This window comes from Asterias amurensis, chromosome 13, assembly GCF_032118995.1.
Source record: "Asterias amurensis chromosome 13, ASM3211899v1".
In the NCBI taxonomy this organism is placed as follows: domain Eukaryota; kingdom Metazoa; phylum Echinodermata; class Asteroidea; order Forcipulatida; family Asteriidae; genus Asterias; species Asterias amurensis.
Genome location: NC_092660.1, coordinates 3825688 through 3848055, shown reverse-complemented (window position 1 = coordinate 3848055; position 22368 = coordinate 3825688). Strand labels below are relative to the sequence as shown.

The 22368-nt window shown below is 38.9% G+C and overlaps 2 protein-coding genes across 2 annotated transcripts; both read right to left on the bottom strand.

Annotated features, from left to right (window-relative positions):
• Positions 1-3591: 3591 nt before the first annotated feature.
• On the bottom strand, positions 3592-8275 carry LOC139946037 (uncharacterized). The gene is made up of 2 exons (XM_071943620.1): positions 8146-8275; positions 3592-6977 (listed from the first exon to the last, which is right to left on the bottom strand). The coding sequence occupies exon 2, from the start codon at positions 6938-6940 to the stop codon at positions 6017-6019; it is 924 nt and encodes a 307-aa protein (XP_071799721.1). The 5' UTR covers positions 6941-6977; positions 8146-8275; the 3' UTR covers positions 3592-6016.
• LOC139946222 (uncharacterized) lies at positions 7942-12982 on the bottom strand. Its single transcript, XM_071943839.1, has 3 exons — positions 12622-12982; positions 12076-12402; positions 7942-7973 (listed from the first exon to the last, which is right to left on the bottom strand). The coding sequence occupies exons 1-3, from the start codon at positions 12980-12982 to the stop codon at positions 7942-7944; spliced, it is 720 nt and encodes a 239-aa protein (XP_071799940.1).
• Positions 12983-22368: the final 9386 nt, after the last annotated feature.

Here is a 22368-nt window from a genome sequence, read left to right as displayed (position 1 = left end):
TTATAGAAAAAATGAGGGGCAAGGGATTTAGGGAAGAAATCCAGAAAAAAAAGCGGGGAGTAGCCAATGATAAGTTTCCATTACTATTTTGGTATTTTTGGCTTGGGTCGTGTTCATTTTAAACCTAAACTGCGCGCGATGGTATAGCATAACTTCAGTGAGTTCTAAAGCACATCGAGAACCCTCGCGGCAATGATGTAAGTGGATCATAGTATATTTTAGTGGATAACAATGCTGGGCTTTCCTCGTATGTTTTCCTTAAATGGTGGCACAAATAGAAATGCTGAACTTAGGCTTACCCCTAGCGTTTTATTTTTTATTTGGGGCTCAAATTGGATAAAAATGCTGTACTTAGTCCACTGAACAACAATTAAAACAAACATTGAAAGGGGGCAGGGGGTTCACAACGAGATATTGCCAGGATTACACAGAAACCTCTGAGACTTTTTTATTGATATGCGGATGGATATAAGAATCTGAAAACAGAACTTGTGTTGTGCATAAGATTTTTTTAAATTACCAGGTCTCACACCCCACCCCCACCCCCCAACTTTCTTAGACGTTTTTGGATTCCAACGTTAAAATACCCTGTCCTCGTGTATTTCAGGCCGTCGTTGGCAGGAATTTATGTCAGGGTGATTCTGACCCACGTCTGACAGCGCCCTCTTTTTCCTCAACTTCTACAGCCCAAGTACCGCTGGCGAATACGCACACTATAGGGAACAGTCGGTTTTGTTATGTCAGGTTGATTCTGACCCACGTCTGACAGCGCCCTCTTTTTCCTCAACTTCCACAGCCCAAGTACCGCTGGCGAATACGCACACTATAGGGAACAGTCGGTTTTGTTTAAGACACGAGAAAGAAATCTTGCCAAATTAGGGTAAGCTAAAAACAACCCGCTAAAGCATGTATCTTGGATCCTGCTTAGTTTTGATTTGAAAAAATTAAACTAGTTGAAGCAGCTCAGATTATGATGAATCGGGCCGTTTGATGTCCATCGTCAATAAAAACTCACCTTTTCCCAAATTAAACAAATTATAATTTAACGATATTAACGTCTGTCCGGTGACTGCTTATTGCATCGCTCTATGAATCAATGTCTTACTTGATTAAAGGGAAGGTACACTATTGGTATTTGTCAAAGACCAGTCTTCTCACTTGGTGTATCCCACCATACGCATAAAATATCAAACCTGTGAAAATTGAGCTCAATTGCTCATAGAGTTGGGAGAAAATTATGAAAGAAACAACACCCTTGTCGGACAAGTTTGTGTACTTTCAGATAGGAATGAAAGACTTCTAGCTAGAAGTCTTTTATTATTTAAGTGAGAAATATACCTCTTTTCCAAAATGCTACTGCAGGAGGAGCCGTTTCTCACAATGTTTTATACTATCAACAGCTCTCCAATGCTCGTTACCTAGTCAGTTTTGAAGTTAATATTTGTTTTGAGTATACCAAACGTGTACCTTCTATAAAGGGGAGGGTATTTTGGTAGTTAACCAATGATTGGCAATACAAACCTCTGGTTTGAAGCCTACAGAAGCTTTCGAAAGAACAAAGCATTTTGAGAAACATTTTTACTTCGAAGTGTTACGTGCGTTATGTAAAAATATTTCAATTTGTTACGCCCCGAAATTTGAATCTGGAAAGCGTTACCGCATAACCATCAAATTTTGCGAAGTTCTCACCACGGGGCATGCTTTACTCATAGAATGCTTTCTCATTAAAATCACTGGACACTATTGGTAATATTGTCAAAGACCAGTCTTCTCACTTGATGTATCTCAACTTATGCACAAAATAACAAACCTGTAAAAGTTTGAGCTGAATAAGTTGTCGAAGTGGCGAGATAATAAATAACGAAAGAAAAAACACCCTTGTCATAAGAGGTTGTGTGCTTTCAGATGCTTGATTTCAGGACCTCAGATTCTTAATCTGAGGTCTCGATCTGAGGTCTCGAAATCAAATTAGTGGGAAATTACTTCTTTCTCGAAAACTACGTTACTTCAGAGGGGGGCTGTTTCTCACAATGTTTTACATTATCAACAGCTACCATTTCCTCGTCACCAAGTAAGGTTTTATGCTCTTATTATTTTGAGTAACAACCAATATTGTCCACTGCCTTTAATTATAACAAGCTATTCTCCGAGGTGACTTGTCTGGGATTTAGATAAGGAAACTGACGAACCCAATCTCAAAGCTCGTAATGACATTGAAGTCTGTGAATTGTTTTATTCTACTGTGGACCGAAGCCAATTTCAACAATCAACCTTACCGTGCCCTCAATAGTACGTTTGAGCCTGTGCCAGAATTTCATCGAGCTGCTTAGGCAGATATCATAATGCTTAACAAGCAGGCTACCAATCCCATTATTGTACACTGTGACGTGGTAATTTAGTCTGGCAACCTTATTTGGTTAACCTACTTGTGTTTTGCTTAGCTGCTATTTGCTTAATAGCAGGTTCTGTGAAAATGGGCCCTGGGATCGATCTCACAAAGAGTTATGACTAGTCCTAACTTAGGACTAGTCCTAGGAGATCCTAGTCCTAGGATTAGAAACGTATGGCTAGTCCAAAGTTAGGACGAGTTATTAGTCCTAACTCGAGATAAGAACGAGTCCTAACTCTTTGTCAAATCTGCCCCTGGTTTCCTTTGTATCATAACCCCACCCCCTCTGAGTTATACCGCCCTCTCTGGATCAAAACATCGAAACCCCGCCCCTTCTTGATCAAAACCTCACCCTCTTTATCACCCCTGTGCCCCTGTGCAGCCCTATTTAGTGCAGTCAAATTAATTTTCATGATTTTGAGATGAAGCCATTTCCCCGTAAAGAGAGGGCGCTGTTTCTGATGTTGAAACTCTCAACACCATGCAATGCTTCGTTCCAGACATACACTCTATTAATATGTCTACCTCAAAATAGCCAGGTTTGTGACTTCAATTCACAAACACGGTGTATGTCACACTTACATTTATATTGAAAGCTACAAATATGGTGAAGTGATAACAAACACAATTTATAGCAAATTAGTCAACATCCCAACCATAGTTGTGCATTAGTTTGACCATACTCTATGGTTTGACGAGATACACCCAAACTATAGGGACAATGTGTGTGTATACTGAAAAGTTGTTAACTATTTTCTCACACATACAACGGAAAGGCAGTTTTCACAGGTTTATTATTTCATGATTCATGATCACACAAAACGTGAACACTTTCTGCGAGAATTCTTTTTTTTTTTAGCTATACCAATCAAGCATAATACCTTAAAAAATATAAATTCAAAAGAATCGCTTTGAAAAAAATGTATTCAAAGTTCGTAATCATACAAAATAAAACTTTTTTTCTTGATTATCATTATAACCTGTATTTTATTTTAAGATTAGCCTTTTTAATTTAAAAAGTACTAACCTTAAAAACCTCCTTTACTTTACTTAATCTTTTCCTATATTTACAGAGAAGTATAAATCCACCAAAACCCCATAAAATTATACTGTACAGAAATACTGAATAACACTGTTGAAAACACAATATAGGAGGGAGGGTGGGGAGAGGAGGGTGGGTGGGTGTGGGGGGGGGGGTCACGTGGTGATAGAGTACTATACTTAGGCCTATCTTAAACCTTGTGTCGTATGCCATGCTCGTTATGCAGCAAAAAAACATCTTTAAAAAAACCTCATACACTTTAAAACACTCTTTTGCTATATTTACATAAGTATCGAAAAACCAACAAAATGATTATTTACAGAAATACTGAACAACACGATGAATACTCAATATAGGAGGGGGGTCCCACACATAGACACATATCGGGCACCAAATGTCTAATAGTCAGCTTAGTTTCAAAAGTTCAACACCAGCAATATAAACCAACTTTTATAAACAGGGGCCAATTTCATAGAGCTGCTTAAGCAAAAAATTTGCATAAGCACGAAAATAGCTTGCTTATTTTACACATGATACTGGCCAAAATTTCATGCCATATACATTGCTTGTGAATGGTATTTAGCTGTTGTTTACTTAGCATAACAATTGGGTAGAGTCTTGGCTGGTAATCTGATTTTACTCAGCAAGGATTTTTTGGCTTAAGCAAAATTTTGTGCATAAGCAGTTCTTTGAAATTGGGCCCAGGTTTTTGAGATTGTGCTTGAAAACTGAGCACCAATCTATAAATTGGCAAAGTTTAGTGTACGAAAGACAATAAGATATTATTATTATTTTTTTTATTAAAGAAATTGACCAGCAGCCGCAGCTGAAAGAGGCACTTAAAGGCAGTGGACATTTTTTTTATACTCAAAACAATTATTAGCATAACACCTAACTTTGTAACGAGTAATGGGGAGCTGTTCATAGCATAAAACACTGTGAGAAACGGCTAATTCTGAAGTAATGTAGTTTTCGAGAAAGAAGTAATTTTTCACGAATTTGATTTCGAGACCTCATAATTAGATTTTGAGGTCTCGAAATCAAGCATCTGAAAGCACACAACTTCGTGTGACAAGGGTGTTTTTTCTTTTAGTATTATCTCACAACTTCTACGACCAATTGAGCCATACATAGTTAGTAAATTTTCAGGTACAATCATGTGTAGATCTCTTTACGTGGGAGCGGTATGGTCTCGACGTTTCGTACAGTATACTCTTCTCGTCTTCAGGAGAAAGAATAAACTGTGTTGTTTGTTTTTAGAATTGTGTATTTTAGTGGTTCGACTTGGCATCGGTGGGAAACATATTTCATGCTGGGCTGATTTTTACCCATAAAAAACAAAAAATAAAATAAATAAAATAATCAGAGTTGGCAATGTCTTTGAGGAACGTAAGAGAAACTGTGTCTCCCCATGCATCTTGAACCGTAACAGTCTACATTTTCCACAAGCCTGCTGTCAGAAAATTCAATGTCATGTAATGCGAGAAGTGATACACTTAAAAAGCACTGTCATCAGATCAGGTATTTGCTTTCTGCAAGAATAATTTCCAAGGATACAGAGAGCAGATGTCGACAAGAATTGAAAGCAGAAAACACAATCTGCAGACAGAAAATGATCTGTTTGTTAGTCTACCTATAGTCATCATGTGCCCAATTTCAAAGAGATGCTTAAAGGCAGTGGACACTATTGGTAATTGTCAAAGACTACTCTTCACAGTTGGTGTATCTCAACATAATGCATAAAATAACAACGCTGTGAAAGTTTGAGCTCAATCGGTCGTCGAAGTTGCGAGATAAAAATGAAAGAAGAAAAAAAAAACCTTGTCATATGAAGTTGCGTGCTTTAAGACGCTTGATTTCGAAACCTCAAATTCTAAATCTGAAGGGCTCGAAATCAAATTCGTCGAAAATTACTTCTTTCTCAAAAACCACATTACTTCAGAGGGAGCAGTTTCTCACACTGTTTTGTTTTTCTATCAACCTCTCCCTATTTCTCGTTACCAAGTGAGGTTTTCTGCTGATAATATTATTATCTTGAGTAGATATAGTGTCCACTGCCGAAGTTGAAGTTGAGGTCGAAGTTGTGTGCTTTCAGATGCCTTGAAATCGAGGGCAGTTGAGGTCTCGAATTCATTTCAAAAATTTCAGTGAGAAATTACTTCTTTCTCAAAACGTTAATTCATAGGGAGCCGTTTCTCACAATGTTTTAAACTATCAACAGCTCCCCATTGCTCGTTACCAAGTAAGCTTTTATTCTAACAGTAATTTTGAGTAATTACCAATAGTGTGAAGGCGTGAAGAATTTAAGCAGACAATATTGGTTAGGAAATTTCTGCTTAGCAGAAATGAGCAGGATACGAGTCCCGAATTGTACATGTGACATGTACATTTCTGTTGGTTTATTAATCTGGTTAAGTTTTGTTGTGCTTGGCTGCTCGTTGTGCTTAAGCAGCTAAATGAAATTTGACCCAGGTCTTTTGGAATAGCCCCCTTCTTGTATTACCACCAATAGCGTGACACTAGATTACAGTTCGTTCCATTCGAGCCATTCCTTCTAATATTTCATTCAATAGCGTGACTTGTTTTTAGATAATTCGGGTATCTTCCATTCGACTCATCTCTTCCAGAGTTTCTTGCGACAACATGACCCTCTTCATCACCACATCCATCTCCCATTTCTGATGATGCTGCCCTTTGCAACACCCATCTGGGCGTCTCATCGAGAGGGTATTACAGCAAGGCCAGTAGAAATGACCCTTGTACTTTGTCTTGCGGAATTCTTCACCTGGTCCCGGTCTCCAACGATGCCACGAGTTTGGCGGGAGCCCCGGCAGGGGATGGAACCGGCATTCGGTCTCCATAACCGAGTCAGCTGAGTAAGGTTGCTTACATGAGAAACACAACAACTGGTTGCTCTCATCCGGCTTCGAAGCGACAGCAAAAAGAGTCTCCTCTAAGAAGTTATTCTTTGACTTGAGCTGACGATTTTCTTCTTCGACCTCCTTCAACCTCTCTTCCATCATTGTTAATTTACTGTTCTGGGATCTACATACCCCTCGTAAATCCACGATCATTTTGTTGTAGGATTTCTTGACCGATGTCCTATTCTGCTCATCGTTTTTCTGCGCGATGATGAGCTGCTCAACTTGATTTTGGAGAACAGTTTTCTCTGCTTTTATTTCTTCTCTTTTCTTCTCCATATCCAAAGCAGCTGCCTCTGCCTCTTCTTGTTTTGTCTCAGCAGTTACAAATCTTTCTTTGACCTCTCGAATCTCCCCCTGTAAAGCTTCTGTTTTTGTCTGTAGAGCCTGAATCTCCTCTTGCGTGATCTCCCCAACTTTCTCCAACTTTCTGATCATTTCTTGGAGTTGATGAGTGTGTTCGTCCAAACTTGTTGACTGATTCTGAAATGGTTGAGCTGCTGACGTTACAGTGCGGGCTTCATCGACATTGGAGTCGGTTAGATACTCAGTGCATGTGTCCTCAACCGGGACGTTTGGCTTCGCCATCTTAGCTCAGAGCAGACATCAACATGTACTATCGTTTCTGGACGGGTAAAATCGTACAAGAACGTGTGAGAATAACAAAACAAAACACGGTGTTCCAGTTAGGAGTTCAGTTGTAGTAGAATGGCACCCAAAAAAATAAACCGGTAATGGCATGACGCTTCGACCCCAGCAGTGTCTTTCTCGAATGCCAAATCGACTACTAGGGCCCTACCTTGAGCCAAATTGACTCCCATAAATGACTGACCGTGTTAGTTCGCAAAGTAAAACGGAAACCACGCAATTTTGAGTCAAATTTGTGTAAATCTTTGTGTTCTACCTTTACAATTTTTTTCTAATCATACCGTTTTATAACAAACGGGTACAGAACGCTTTTCAAAGACCAACTCGACCGATCCAAGGCAACGTGTTCCTTTAAGTTCTGCATGGGAAAGCAGAAACATGGCCTGGGGGGGGGGGGGGGGTTATCAGTCTAACAACAAAATAGCAGTGTAGTGCTATTGTTTGATCTGGAGTCATTTGAATTCTAATACGGCCTTCTGTCACATAGATAAACGTACTCTGTGTTCAATATCGCATGAAACCATGCACCATGAATAAAAAGCCACTGGGGATTTTGCGTATGTCAACACGTTACAGAATTGGGTTTTTTTTTGCTCACAAAACAGTTGCTGGCAGTGCAAGAACTTTATGTACTTCACCATAAGACATGAACTGACAAACTTGTAGACGGTTGAGATCGATTGGCCATTTGGGTCACAGAAAATAGTGAAAAATCGAGTACACATTTTGCATGGATTAAACGCTTTTGCAAGTCGAAGAATACATTTGTACTGCATCGAAATAATAATGTTACATGGACCTTGACCTCATACTGCATGGCAGTCCATGTATCAATGGCGCTAGATCATAGGCTTATGGTGTATAAAAACAAAACGAAAACATGGACCCTAGTTCCAATATCCTGTAAGAGGCACGTACAATTGACTCCCATTATCAAAAGATCACTGAAACTTGGCAACTTCCCTCTTGACCGCTGTTATTATAGAGGAAAACAAAACAAAGCAATACAGAAGCAAATATGAGATTTGCGACTTCATCGTGAACTTGTATTTATAAACAGATAGCCTCTTTTAAAACAGCGCTCTTTACAGCGGGAGTTGCAGCTGTTAACTGACACAAAACGAAACAGCAAAAATAGTACTTACAGATTTGACTCTAAATTCGCCTTTATTCCAATATGGCTGCCGAATTATAATGTCAGGTGTTGTAAAGTACCCATGGATGGAAATACATACGTGTATTTGCACACCTGAGCGCTTCCAAGCAGAAAGTTCTATTGTTACGGAACAATACCAGGTGGTTGTGTGCACACGTCATGGTATATCTGTAAAAATTTAGGGGACTATCCCATTGAGGTATTAAAATAATTTTTAAATCTTACACAATACCCATTACCGCCCCCCCCCCCCCCCCAAAAAAAGGAATTATTAATATGTATGTATTTGTTTTTATGTGTTATTTTTGGAAGGGGGGGACGATCATGATTATTTTTGTGGTGTTAATATGATTTAAGTTCTTTTATTTATGTACTATTTTATTTTTTACTTTTTGTTATGTACATAGGCGAGGGGTAGTTTTTGAACAGTGCAGGCCCAGTTTATTTGGTAATGTTGTGTTTTGGGGGCAGATTTGTTTGATGTGTTCATCATATGATATTTTTTAGGTGGACCCTTTCCTTCTTTATTTTGATTTGATTAGAATGGTGAACGAGGTGGGGGGGGGGGGGTGACACCGGCACGGGGGGGGGGGGGGGGAGTAGTTAAACCATTTTGAAACTGGCTCAAGTGGGGTCAAATTTTGTTCCACGTTTTCGGTTGTTTTTCTTTGTCCGGTGAAAACACTGAAAGGTTGAGGAATTGAAGTTTTTATTACTCTGAAAACCACTGTTGTATATTCTGAATTGCCGATTTGTATTAAATTAAGTATTGTTTGAAGCTTTGCATGGTGTGGAGAAATAAGAAGAAACTTGCGAGTACAACCATGTGTATAAACTCTTAGGGTGAGTGTTGGCTCTGAAAAAGAGCCGGGTTTGGTCTCAACGTTTCGAACGGTATACCCTGCTCTTCTCCCGAAGACGGGCAGTGTTGTACCCGCAAGTTTACTATATTTTATGTATAGTTTCTTTTAAATAGTTCATCTTTACAATCCGTCTTGAAAATTACTACAAATGAAAACGAAATGAAAATGACCACAAATGAACACGTCCCATATTTATAAGTGAATGTTTCAAAACACGTTGGAAACATTTCTGAAAATTCTACCAATCCCCTCGAGGCCAGACCTACCAAGTCTCACGCATTAGGCGTGAGACTCACGCATTTGGGCTCTGTCTCACGCTCACACGCACAGCAACCATTTTCTCACGCATTGGGGCAAGACCGAAAATAAAAAAATAAAAATTATTGTCATCCATTGCCAAATCGCGCTCGTGTGTACAAAAAAAGCAATCTGCAATGTTTGCACAATCTTCAGATTGTTTATCAGAATCATCATTTTTTGTACAAACTTTGTACAGAGCACAAATTTGCAGATTGCGCACGCTTTTGCTCTTCCAGCAGGTTCAACTAAAATTTGGCAGAGCGCAAAACGCTTATTTTAGCAAACTCGTTAAATGCGCTCCACTTGCGAAGACACAACAGGCAGAAGAAGTGAGCGAAGGATTTTGGACATCATTTTTAGTCATTTCTTTTTTAGTTTAGTTTAGAAGGAAATAATCTGACACAATCGTACCTCCACATAAACCATCAACATATTCTGTGTACCGCATGTTAGTTTTAATTATTCTGAAGATGTTTTGATGCATTTTGGAACACTTTTTTGTCCACAAGTGGGCGGCGATTTCGAAAGGCCTTCTTATACTGGCAATATTTTTCGGGGGGGGGGTAAGCTTTGAAAAATCTCACGCATAGCTGGCCTCTGGACTTGGCATCTCTGGAATTGTGTATGGTTGTGTAGTTTCCCATTGACTTGTGTATGGTTGTGTAGTTTCCCATTGACTTGTGTATGGTTGTGTAGTTTCTCATTGACTTGTGTATGGTTGTGTAGTTTCCCATTGACTTGTGTATGGTTGTGTAGTTTCCCATTGACTTGTGTATGGTTGTGTAGTTTCCCATTGACTTGTGTATGGTTGTGTCCTTTCCCATTGACTTGTGAATGGCTGTGTAGTTACCCATTGACTTGTGTATGGTTGTGTGAGTTGCCATTGACCTGTGTATGGTTGTGTCATTTCCCATTGACTTGTGTATGGTTGTGTAGTTTCCCATTGACTTGTGTATGGTTGTGTCATTTCCCACTGACTTGTGTATGGTTGTGTCATTTCCCATTGACTTGTGTATGGTTGTGTAGTTTCTCATTGACTTGTGTATGGCCGGTAGTTTCCCATTGACTTGTGTATGGTTGTGTAGTTTCCCATTGACTTGTGTATGGTTGTGTAGTTTCCCATTGACTTGTGTATGGTTGTGTCATTTCCCATTGACTTGTGAATGGTTGTGTAGTTACCCATTGACCTGTGTATGGTTGTGTGAGTTGCCATTGACCTGTGTATGGTTGTGTCATTTCCCATTGACTTGTGTATGGTTGTGTAGTTTCCCATTGACTTGTGTATGGTTGTGTCATTTCCCACTGACTTGTGTATGGTTGTGTCATTTCCCATTGACTTGTGTATGGTTGTGTAGTTACCCATTGACTTGTGTATGGTTGTGTAGTTTTCCGTTGACTTGTGTATGGTTGTGTAGTTTCCAATTGACTTGTGTATGGTTGTGTGAGTTGCCATTGACCTGTGTATGGTTGTGTAGTTTTCCATTGACTTGTGTATGGTTGTGTAGTTTCCAATTAACTTGTGTATAGTTGTGTGAGTTGCCATTGACCTGTGTATGGTTGTGTCATTTCCCATTGACTGGTGTATGGTTGTGTGAGTTTCCCATTGACTTGTGTATGGTTGTAAAGTGTCCCATTGACTTGTGTATGGTTGTGTAGTTTCCCATTGACTTGTGTATGGTTGTGTAGTTTCCCATTGACCTGTGTATGGTTGTGTCATTTCCCATTGACTTGTGTATGGTTGTGTAGTTTCCCATTGACTTGCGTATGGTTGTGTCATTTCCCATTGACTTGTGTATGGTTGTGTCATTTCCTATTGACTTGTGTATGGTTGTGTAGTTACCCATTGACTTGTGTATGATTGTATAGTTTCCAATTGACTTGTGTATGGTTGTGTGAGCTGCCATTGACCTGTGTACGGTTGTGTCATTTAGATAATAATAATAAAACACATTTATATAGCGCCAAATCCATTAAAAATGCTCCCAGGCGCTTTACAACAACAACAATTTTTAACCACAAAAATCCATAAAGTATGATCATAAAACAATAAAGATACATGTACAGTACAAGTAAAAAGATGAATATAATCAATCAAACACATTGAGTAAAAGCCACCGAAATTGTTTGATCCAGTAAAAAACACAAACAATAATTATGATAGTAACAATTATAAAGACCGCAACAATGATATGAAGCAGCAGGGTAGTAAGTACATAGAAAAATACTTTAAGTTAAAAATGCTTCCCTAAAAAGATGTGTCTTAAGCCCAGATTTAAAGCTACAGAGGGAGTTTTCCTCCCTGAGACAAACATTTAGCTGGTTCCACAGACGAGGTGCTATCGCAGAGAAAGCTCTGTCACCGTAAGTACATAATCTAGTGTTCACAGGTTGCAATCTAGTTTTATCTGAGGATGAACGTGTGGTCCTACGTGAAGTTGAGTTAACTGTAAGCAATAGTTCACAAAGATAGCCTGGAGCTAGACTGTTCATACATTTAAAAACTAGCAGACAAATTTTTTAAATAATACGATACTTTACCGGAAGCCAGTGCAATTTCATGAGAACAGGGGTAATATGATCAAATTTTCTAGTACCTGTAAGAATTCTAGCTGCACAATTTTGGACACGTTGTAGAGGTGCATTCGTAGATTGAGGAAGACCTGCAAGCAGAGCATTACAATAATCAACCCTGGACATAACTAGAGATGTAATAACCTGTTCAGGAACCGAGTAAGTCAGATATTTTTTAATTTTACTGATGTTATGTAGATGGTACATGGCATTACGAGCTACTTCACGAATATGAGTTTGCATTTTCATGTTACGGTCAAATACAACCCTTAGATTCTTGATTTGTTTTGAAGCTTCTACACAGTCAACTCCAATGTTTAAGTTGAAGGCAGGAACTTTATTTAAATGTCCAGGTGTACCTATAACAAGCAGCTCGGTCTTGTTAGTGTTGAGTTTCATGTAGTTTGAGTTCATCCAACGTTTGATGTCAGTGCAACATCTCTCAATAAGTGAAGTGCACATTGTTACACCATCTGAAGTTGGTGAAGCTAATACATACAGGACAGTATCATCTGCATAGAAGTGACAGGTCAAACCATGATTGCAAATGACTTGACCAATGGGTAGCATGTAAATGTTAAACAGGAGGGGCCCCTATACTGACCCCTGTGGGACTCCGTACCTTAAAGGGTAAGATGATGAACCTGTTTCCGAGTCGGTTGTAATGTTCACAGTTTGAGTTCGGCCAGCGAGATACGATTTGAACCAACAAGCCGTATCCGACGACACACCGACGTGCGACTGTAGTCTCTCCAGCAAGATTTGATGGTCGAGAGCATCAACAGCTGCACTGTGATCCAACAAAACAAGGATAGCAACTTTCCCTTGGTCCATGCTGACTAGGATGTCGTTCTGTATGCGTGTAAGAGCAGTCTCGGTCCCGTGAAATTTGCGATAAGCAGACTGATAAGGTTCATCCAGATGGTTTCGTGACATGTGGTGTGAGAGTTGATGTGCCACAACTTTCTCGAGGATTTTTGCGAGAAATGGCAAATTGTTGATAGGTCTATAACTTGCGAGACTCTCGGGATCGTTGTTCCTCTTTTTGAAGATTGGAGTAACAGATGCAGATTTGAATATTTCAGGTACCATACTGTGAGTAATTGATGAATTAACTATTGATGCAATTACTGGAGCAGCCGCAGATAAACATGATTTGAGAAGTTTGGTTGGGATGGGATCAATGATGCTGGACGTGGGTGGTGATTGGCGTATTAGTTTTTCGAAATTAAAAAAATTTCCCATTGACTGGTGTATGGTTGTGTCAATTCCCATTGACTTGTGTATGGTTGTGAAGTGTCCCATTGACTTGTGTATGGTTGTGTAGTTTCCCATTGACTGGTGTATGGTTGTGTCAATTCCCATTGACTTGTGTATGGTTGTGAAGTGTCCCATTGACTTGTGTATGGTTGTGTAGTTTCCCATTGACTTGTGTATGGTTGTGTAGTTTCCCATTGACTTGTGTATGGTTGTGTAGTTTCCCATTGACTTGTGTATGGTTGTGTAGTTTCCCATTGACTTGTGTATGGTTGTGTAGTTTCCCATTGACTTGTGTATGGTTGTGTAGTGTCCATTGACTTGTATATGGTTGTGTAGTTTCCCATTGACTTGTGTATGGTTGTGTAGTTTCCCATTGACTTGTGTATGGTTGTGTAGTTTGTTATTGACTTGTGTATGGTTGTGTAGTTTCCCATTGACTTGTGTATGGTTGTGAAGTGTCCCATTGACTTGTGTATGGTTGTGTAGTTTCCCATTAATTTGTGTATGAATGTGTAGTTTCCAATAGACTTGTGTATGGTCGTGTGAGTTGCCATTGACCTGTGTATGGTTGTGTACTTTCCCATTGACTTGTGTATGGTTGTGTACTTTCCCATTGACTTGTGTATGGTTGTGTAGTTTCCCATTGACTTGTGTATGGTTGTGTAGTTTTCCATTGACTTGTGTATGGTTGTGTAGTTTCCAATTGACTTGTGTATGGTTGTGTGAGTTGCCAATGACCTGTGTATGGTTGTGTACTTTCCCATTGATTTGTGTATGGTTGTGTAGTTTCCCATTGACTTGTGTATGGTTGTGTAGTTTCCCATTGACTTGTGTATGGTTGTGTAGTTTCCCATTGACTTGTGTATGGTTGTGTAGTTTCCCATTGACTTGTGTATGGTTGTGTAGTTTCCCATTGACTTGTGTATGGTTGTGTAGTTTCCCATTGACTTGTGTATGGTTGTGTAGTTTCCCATTGACTTGTGTATGGTTGTGTAGTTTCCCATTGACTTGTGTATGGTTGTGTACTTTCCCATTGACTTGTGTATGGTTGTGTAGTTTCCCATTGACTTGTGTATGGTTGTGTAGTTTTCCATTGACTTGTGTATGGTTGTGTAGTTTCCAATTGACTTGTGTATGGTTGTGTGAGTTGCCAATGACCTGTGTATGGTTGTGTACTTTCCCATTGATTTGTGTATGGTTGTGTAGTTTCCCATTGACTTGTGTATGGTTGTGTAGTTTCCCATTGACTTGTGTATGGTTGTGTAGTTTCCCATTGACTTGTGTATGGTTGTGTAGTTTCCCATTGACTTGTGTATGGTTGTGTAGTTTCCCATTGACTTGTGTATGGTTGTGTACTTTCCCATTGACTTGTGTATGGTTGTGTAGTTTCCCATTGACTTGTGTATGGTTGTGTAGTTTTCCATTGACTTGTGTATGGTTGTGTAGTTTCCAATTGACTTGTGTATGGTTGTGTGAGTTGCCAATGACCTGTGTATGGTTGTGTACTTTCCCATTGATTTGTGTATGGTTGTGTAGTTTCCCATTGACTTGTGTATGGTTGTGTAGTTTCCCATTGACTTGTGTATGGTTGTGTAGTTTCCCATTGACTTGTGTATGGTTGTGTAGTTTCCCATTGACTTGTGTATGGTTGTGTAGTTTCCCATTGACTTGTGTATGGTTGTGTAGTGTCCCATTGACTTGTGTATGGTTGTGTAGTTTCCAATTGACTTGTGTATGGTTGTGTAGTTTCCAATTGACTTGTGTATGGTTGTATAGTTTCCAATTGACTTGTGTATGGTTGTGTGAGTTGCAATTGACCTGTGTATGGTTGTGTACTTTCCCATTGACTTGTGTATGGTTGTGTAGTTTCCCATTGACTTGTGTATGGTTGTGTAGTTTCCCATTGACTTGTGTATGGTTGTGTCATTTCTCATAGACTTGTGTATGGTTGTGTAGTTACCCATTGACTTGTGTATGGTTGTGTGAGTTGCCATTGACCTGTGTATGGTTGTGTCATTTCCCATTGACTTGTGTATGGTTGTGTAGTTTCCCATTGACTTGTGTATGGTTGTGTCATTTCCCATTGACTTGTGTATGGTTGTGTCATTTCCCATTGACTTGTGTATGGTTGTGTAGTTTCCAATTGACTTGTGTATGGATGCGTGAGTTGCCCTTGACTTGTGTATGGTTGTGTCATTTCCCATTGACTGGTGTTTGGTTGTGTAGTTTCCCATTGACTTGTGTATGGTTGTGTAGTTTCCCATTGACTTGTGTATGGTTGTGTAGTTTCCCATTGACTTTTGTATGGTTGTGTAGTTTCCCATTGACTTGTGTATGGTTGTGTAGTGTCCATTGACTTGTATATGGTTGTGTAGTTTCCCATTGACTTGTGTATGGTTGTGTAGTCATTAACCATCAACATGGACATGGACCTAATAATCACAGAGAATGCTTCAGCAGAAACGATTGCCACGTTTCTGCTAAGCACAACTGAGAAGGATAAGCCTAAAATTGTACATGTGGCATTGTAGTTTGGCTGGTATTCTTATTTAGGTAAGCATAATTTTGTTGTGCTTAGCTGTTTTTGTGCATAAGCAGCTCTATGAATTTGGCCCTATAATCTCATTTAGAGCTGCTTAGGCCCGAAAAGTAGCTAAGCATAACACAATTATGCTTACCGGAGTGTGGTCACCAGTCAAATTACCAAGTCACATGTACAATATTGTTGACTGGTATCCAAGTGCTCAAGTCTGCTTAGCAGACAATATTGTTGACACTATGTTCTGCTTATCGGCGGGCCTGACCCAGTTAGAACCAAGGTTATTGTCTGACCAGCAAAAGGGGGGAGGGCACCGGGACCATTGCTCAACCCTCTTTGCCCCCCCCCCCTAAATGAGACCATTGCTCCCTCATAAAAACCCCTCCCACGAAATTAGTTGGAAGAATCCCACAAATGAATGATTCGAAACATCAAAAGGATCCCACTCCATTTATGGCATAGTCCCCGTCCCGCCCCCCCCCCCCCCCCCCGCGCAACCAACCTGAAAATGCTCATTATATATAACGGACGTGTTTTTCTGATACAAATGTTTTGTTCTTATACTGCAACTCAACGGTGACAACCAGTGTTTTAAAATGTGTCTCTTAAAATTCCGCGCCAACCCAACTCATTACGTAAACTTACGTAATAGTTAACTAGTATGGCGAGCCCTTTGTGTGTGACAGAAAACTATGGGAAAACGTCCACACATAACAATCGAAGATTTGTAAAGATTGAATCATTATTTGTGTCCATTGACAACATTGCATGCCTAATGCAGCTCAGACGTTCAAAAGAAACATTAAGTTCACCCCTTTTTGATACAGAGTGCGTACCCTCTTGAGTTTTAGACGAAAAAAACAGCTGACTTTTAACAAAACAAACCAAAGGCTGCTTATACCGGAAGGCAGTTGAAAATAGTCGAAAACGTGTGCACAACTTTTATGTCGAGCTATTTCAGTGAATGTGTGACGAATAACTCTCATTACCGGAATATATGTCTTATGGAACCAAATTACTCAGCTAGGACTCGTGAAAAGTACATGTTCATCTCTTGAAACGTTTTCTCCACCTCCTGGGAAGGTAAGGTCAAGTTTTAAAGTCACATTTTGACGAATGGTTAGCTTGCAATAATGTTACGGCTGCAGACAATTCTCGCGGTGCGTTTGGAACACCAGGGTGAGCCGCGGCCTGGGTACGGCATGGAGACTCGGGCCACGTACCGTGGAAACTCGGGTCACGGGCCGCTGACACTAACTAGACCACGGCTCAAAACTCTGCTGAACCCGTTGTCTTAACTAGTTTTGATTTTAGGTCAGAAACACAGTGGGGAAGATGTTGTTTTTTTCTTAAAATCCCAAGCTATTTAGACAGCATTTGAAGTGCATTAAAGTCAGATTAAACTGGAATGGTTGCAAATTTAATGGAGGTTCCCAGAAATAGTTTGTGTTGTTGTCCTTTCACTAGCCCTGTGCAGCATAATTATACAAAAATTAAGGGAACATCAACGCGCCACGCCACCAATTTGTCTGCCCTAAATTGGCTCAGATTACCCTGTAACTTTGTCTTGCCTAACAAGAAGGGTTACCGCATAAAACTGTACATCCAGAAAAAAAAAAGACAAAGGGAAAATCCTATGTTGAAACAAATGTTACAAAATCGCAAGGAGATGTAAATTTTTCAGAATTAAGTAGGCTACCCACATGCACGTAAGTCTACACAAGCAAGTCAACTAAAGGCACTGTACACGTTTGGCAATTACTCAAAATATATAATATTAGCATAAACCTTACTTGGTAACGAGCAATGGAGAGTGGTTGATAGTATAAAACATTGTGAGAAATGGGTCCCTCTGAAGTAATGTAGTTTTCGAGAAAGGTATTTTAAAAGACTTCTTGCCAGAAGCCTTTTATTCCTATCTGAAAGCACACTATTTTGTACAAGGGTGTTTTTTCTTTCATCATTTTCTTATCTACTTCAATGAACAATTGAGTCCAAATTTTCACAGGTTTGTTATTTTGTGCATATGTTGGGACATGTGAGAATACTGGTCTTTGACAATATTACCAAACGTGTTCAGTGCCATTACAGACGTGTCTAAACGGAGCTGGCAATTTCCAATTTATTTTGACAAATTATTGTTAAACTCAACAATTTTCAACCAACCAAACTGGTAGTTCATGTCAAAGGGAATATGTTAGGAAAAATTCAGCTTCCTCAATAATAATAATGAACAATTTTTGGAGTAATTGTTTTGTTCGCTATGTATGCAACGGAGGAGTTGGGCTAGCTGTTCACATTGTTTTTAACCCTTTAAAGTTCCCGGGGTACAAAACAGTAAGTTAAAGGCACTGGACACTATTGGTAATTACTCAAAATAATTATTGGCATAAAATCTTTCTTGGTGACGAGTAATGGGGAGAGGTTGATGGTATAGGGGTCTGGTTTTACACATCTTTTGATGACAGTTTTATACTTTTGTTTTAGCCTTGACAGCCCCTGTACAACTTGCAACTATTGTGTATGTCTAAAGATTTAAAATAAAATAAAATAAATAAATAAATAAATAAGAATAAATAAATAATAAAACATTGTGAGAAACGGCTCCCTCTGAAGTGGCATAGTTTTCGAGAAAGAGGTGATTTGATTTGGTCTCGAAATCAACCATCTAAACGCACACAACTTCGTGTGACAAGGGTTATTTTTCTTTCATTATTATTTCGCAACTTTGATGACCGATTGAGCTCAAATTTTCACATGTTTGTTATTTTATGCATTTGTTGAGATACACCAACTGTGAAGGCTAGTCTTTGACAATTACCAATAGTGTCCACTGCTTTCAATATACGGGTAAATTATCTCAATAAAGAGAAAGGAGCCGATTAGTTTGATTTAAAACACTTTATTAAATGTTCAAGAGGGTCATTTACATCATTGTAAACAGCAACAAACAACAACAGTATCACCAACAACAGCAACAGCAATAACAGTAACATCAACAACAACACCAACAACAACAATAACATCAACAACAATAACAACAACAACATGTATTATGTATCAGCTTAAACACTGACTGTTTGTAGTAAAATATTAACTATAAATAATCAAGATGTCATCACGTGGTTTGTGCACATCATTTAACAACCTGAAATTTATAAAACAAAATTAATAGCATCTTACTGCATTTTTATGCATGATGCATGCTTCTTATTCGTGAACAAAATCTCAATCATAAATAATGGTCTATAATAATAAATAAGTGTCTATAATTTCATCATAATTGTGATGGACTCTAGAAACGCCAAAAGTTCACAAATATCCAAAAAACATTCAACAAGTTAACACCTAAAAGCCTGAAAATAAAAGCCGACAAACATTAGGATATTTCAAAACTGTAATGTTGAATAACTGGATGAATAATTGATGTAATAATTATCAACTGGTTATTAAATATAATACTATATTATATAATAATTATTTAGAAACATTCCTTAAAGATACTCCCTTGCCATTCATAGTTTGGTTAGTTGTTTGTGGAATTGAATCATTCAAATGATAAGTGGATTATTCGACTAGCCTGCCACTTCAGCCATATTGTAAAGGACTTGGACTCTTTTGGTTATTACTCAAAATAATTTGGGTGTTTTCTCACTTAAATACATTTAATTAAAGACTTCAGCTGAAGGCACGCAAATTAATGCAACAAAATGATGTTTTTTTTTTCTTTTATTATCCTCGTCTTGCAAATTCGATGACCAATTGAGCCAAACTTTTCATAGGTTTATCATTTCATGCATATGTTGGGATACGCAAAGTGATACTGATCGTCTTTGACAATATATTACCAAACGTGTACAGTGCCTTCAAGGCAATGGACACCTTTGGTAATTACTCAAAATAATTATTAGCATAACACCTTATTTGGTAACGAGCAATGGAGAGCTGCTGATAATATAAAACATTGTGGAAAATGGCTCCCTCTGAAGTAACATAGTTTTCGGGAAAGAAGTAGTTTTCCACGAATCTAATTTCGAGACCTCAGATTTAGAATTTGAGGTCTCGAAATCAAGCATCTGAAAGCACACAACTTCGTGTGACAATGGTGCTTTTTTCTTGCATTATTATCTCGCAACTTCGACGACCGATTGAGCTCAAATTTTCACAGGTTTGGTATTTTATGTTTATGTTTAGATACACCAAGTGAGAAGACTGGCCTTTGACAATTACCAATAATGCCCGCTGTCTTTAAATGTTAAATATAATATAAATTTAATATTGAGATTTTTCATTTCAGTATATTATTATATAACATGAATAAAAACGTGGGCATAGAATGGTCAACATTCCTACCACGTCCTTAGCATACACCGTCTGATAAGAGCAACCCATAGACATTGCAACATATTGATTGACAATTAATGTTTTCACTATCAACTGGCTTTTAAGATAATATTGAATAATAATTATTTAGAAACAATCCTCAGTGAAACGGCGTAGCTGTTCTTTAAAGTTGTTTTTGTTCGGAAGAAACATTCGAATAATAATGGCTAATTCGACCAATCTGCCACTACAGTAGCCTTAAAATAGAACTTGAATATTAAGATTTTTAATTTAATTATTAATGTAACAAGATTAAAATCATGTGAATAGAATGGTCAACATTCCTGCCACGCAATAAAGCATGCATGGTCATATAAGCAATTCTTATACGGTATGTGAAACATAATAACTATTATCATCATCCCTACTGCCTAAAATAACACATTAATCCTCGCAACTATTACCCAGACAACAAATCACCATCCCAAATCAATCCACATACCCCAGCCCTTGACTATCAACCGTTACCCTCCCAACTCCAACCCATCCACTTCACACCTAACCACACTCGCCATGACTGACATAAGCAATCGCCTCTCAACTAGGCTTGATGACAAGTCGTTAGGCGCTGCTTATTTGTCTGCCTGCCTTTCATGCAACAGTCCCAGTGCGATGCTACACATGCGACAGTCGTAGGTAGCGCGAGCGACTGACTCACACACACATACTGGGATCGAGGGTGTGTGTATCGTCCCCGTAGCTACACCGCGCTGTAACTATACACACCGCGCTTACCGTCTTGACGTCAAGACTACCTCTCAACTGGCCACCAGGGCAAAAATTCACAAAGCTATAAAGCAGATTGCATAAAAAAAACTCTTTGCTAAGCAAAATTTGAGTGGGCCACCAGTCACAACAGTGCACACTTAGTCAGTTTTGTCTGATAACCTGTTTCTGGTGTGCAATACTCTTCTGCGCTTAGCATTTTTGTTTTTGCATACATGATTTATGAAATTGGGCCTATCAGGTACCCTCTCCTGAACAACCCAACACAAGCCACACACCATCCGACTACCTCACCATCACCCATACACACACCGCCACCTCCCAAGTATTCCACCTGTGCCCATTTTCATAGAGCTGCTTAAGCAAAAATTATTGCTTAGTAGTAATACGCAGGATACCAGCCACAAACTGAACGTGTGACATCGTAGCTTGGCTGGTAACCTTTTCCCCGGTAAGCAAGTTTCACATTGTTGTGCTTAAGCAGCTCTATGGCTATTAGGCCCAGTACCTTACCGTTACCACAACCCGAACATAAACCATGCATAATCCTCCCATCCGACGGCCACACAGTGTCAGTCATGCAACATCATCACACCTTGAAGTAATGATCATCAGCCTCCAATTATCATCTAACTTTTACAACCCTCAGTTTCATCCTAAACTCACGACAATCACAATACTCACCAGTACCTCTCAATACCACAATGACAATCTCCAGAACAACCTCATCATCACAAACACCATCATGGTCTTCGCGGGGCCAAGTTCATAGAGCTGCTTAAGCAAAAAATTCGCTTAAGCACGAAAATAGCTTGCTTGTTTTACACATGATCCTGGCAAAAATGTCATGCCACATACATTGCTTGTGACTGGTATTTAGCTGTTGTTTACTTAGCATAACAATTGAGTGGAGTCTTAGCTGGTAGTCTGATTTTACAAAGCAAAGATTTGTTTGCTGAAGCACAATTTTGTGCTTAAGCAGCTTTATGAAATTGGGCCCAGAACAATCACCACGACAACAGCGAGCCCCACCCACCCACATATCCAGCTATTACACACTCGCATCTTTATCATCAACTCATGTACATTAATAATCACAAAACAGCATCATCATCCTCACCACCGCTACAGTTAAACAACCTCAATAGCAGTAAAAGGTTCTACTACTGTTTCTCTTTTTCAAGAAATCCTCTATCATTCTAAAAAAAAAAAAAAAAAAAAAAATGTAGATTATACTTTTTTAAAGATTATCATATAGACTTTTAGCAGTATTTTTTTTTAATTTGTCCTAATCCTTTTCAAAGATATGATCAGTGTTTGAGAACAACTATTGTCTTGGACTTTGAAATATTGTATTTTTCTGAAATCTTGGAGTTTACATATCGATAGTGTGCAATAACTGATCGGTAGTGTCTGATTACTGATCGGTAGTGCGACTGTTTGATTGCTTATCGATAGTGTGTATTTACTTATCGGTAATATGTGAATATTGATCGATAAAGTGCGAATAATGATCGAAAGTGTTTGATTACTATTCGATAGCGTTTGACCACTGATCGATGGTGTCGTT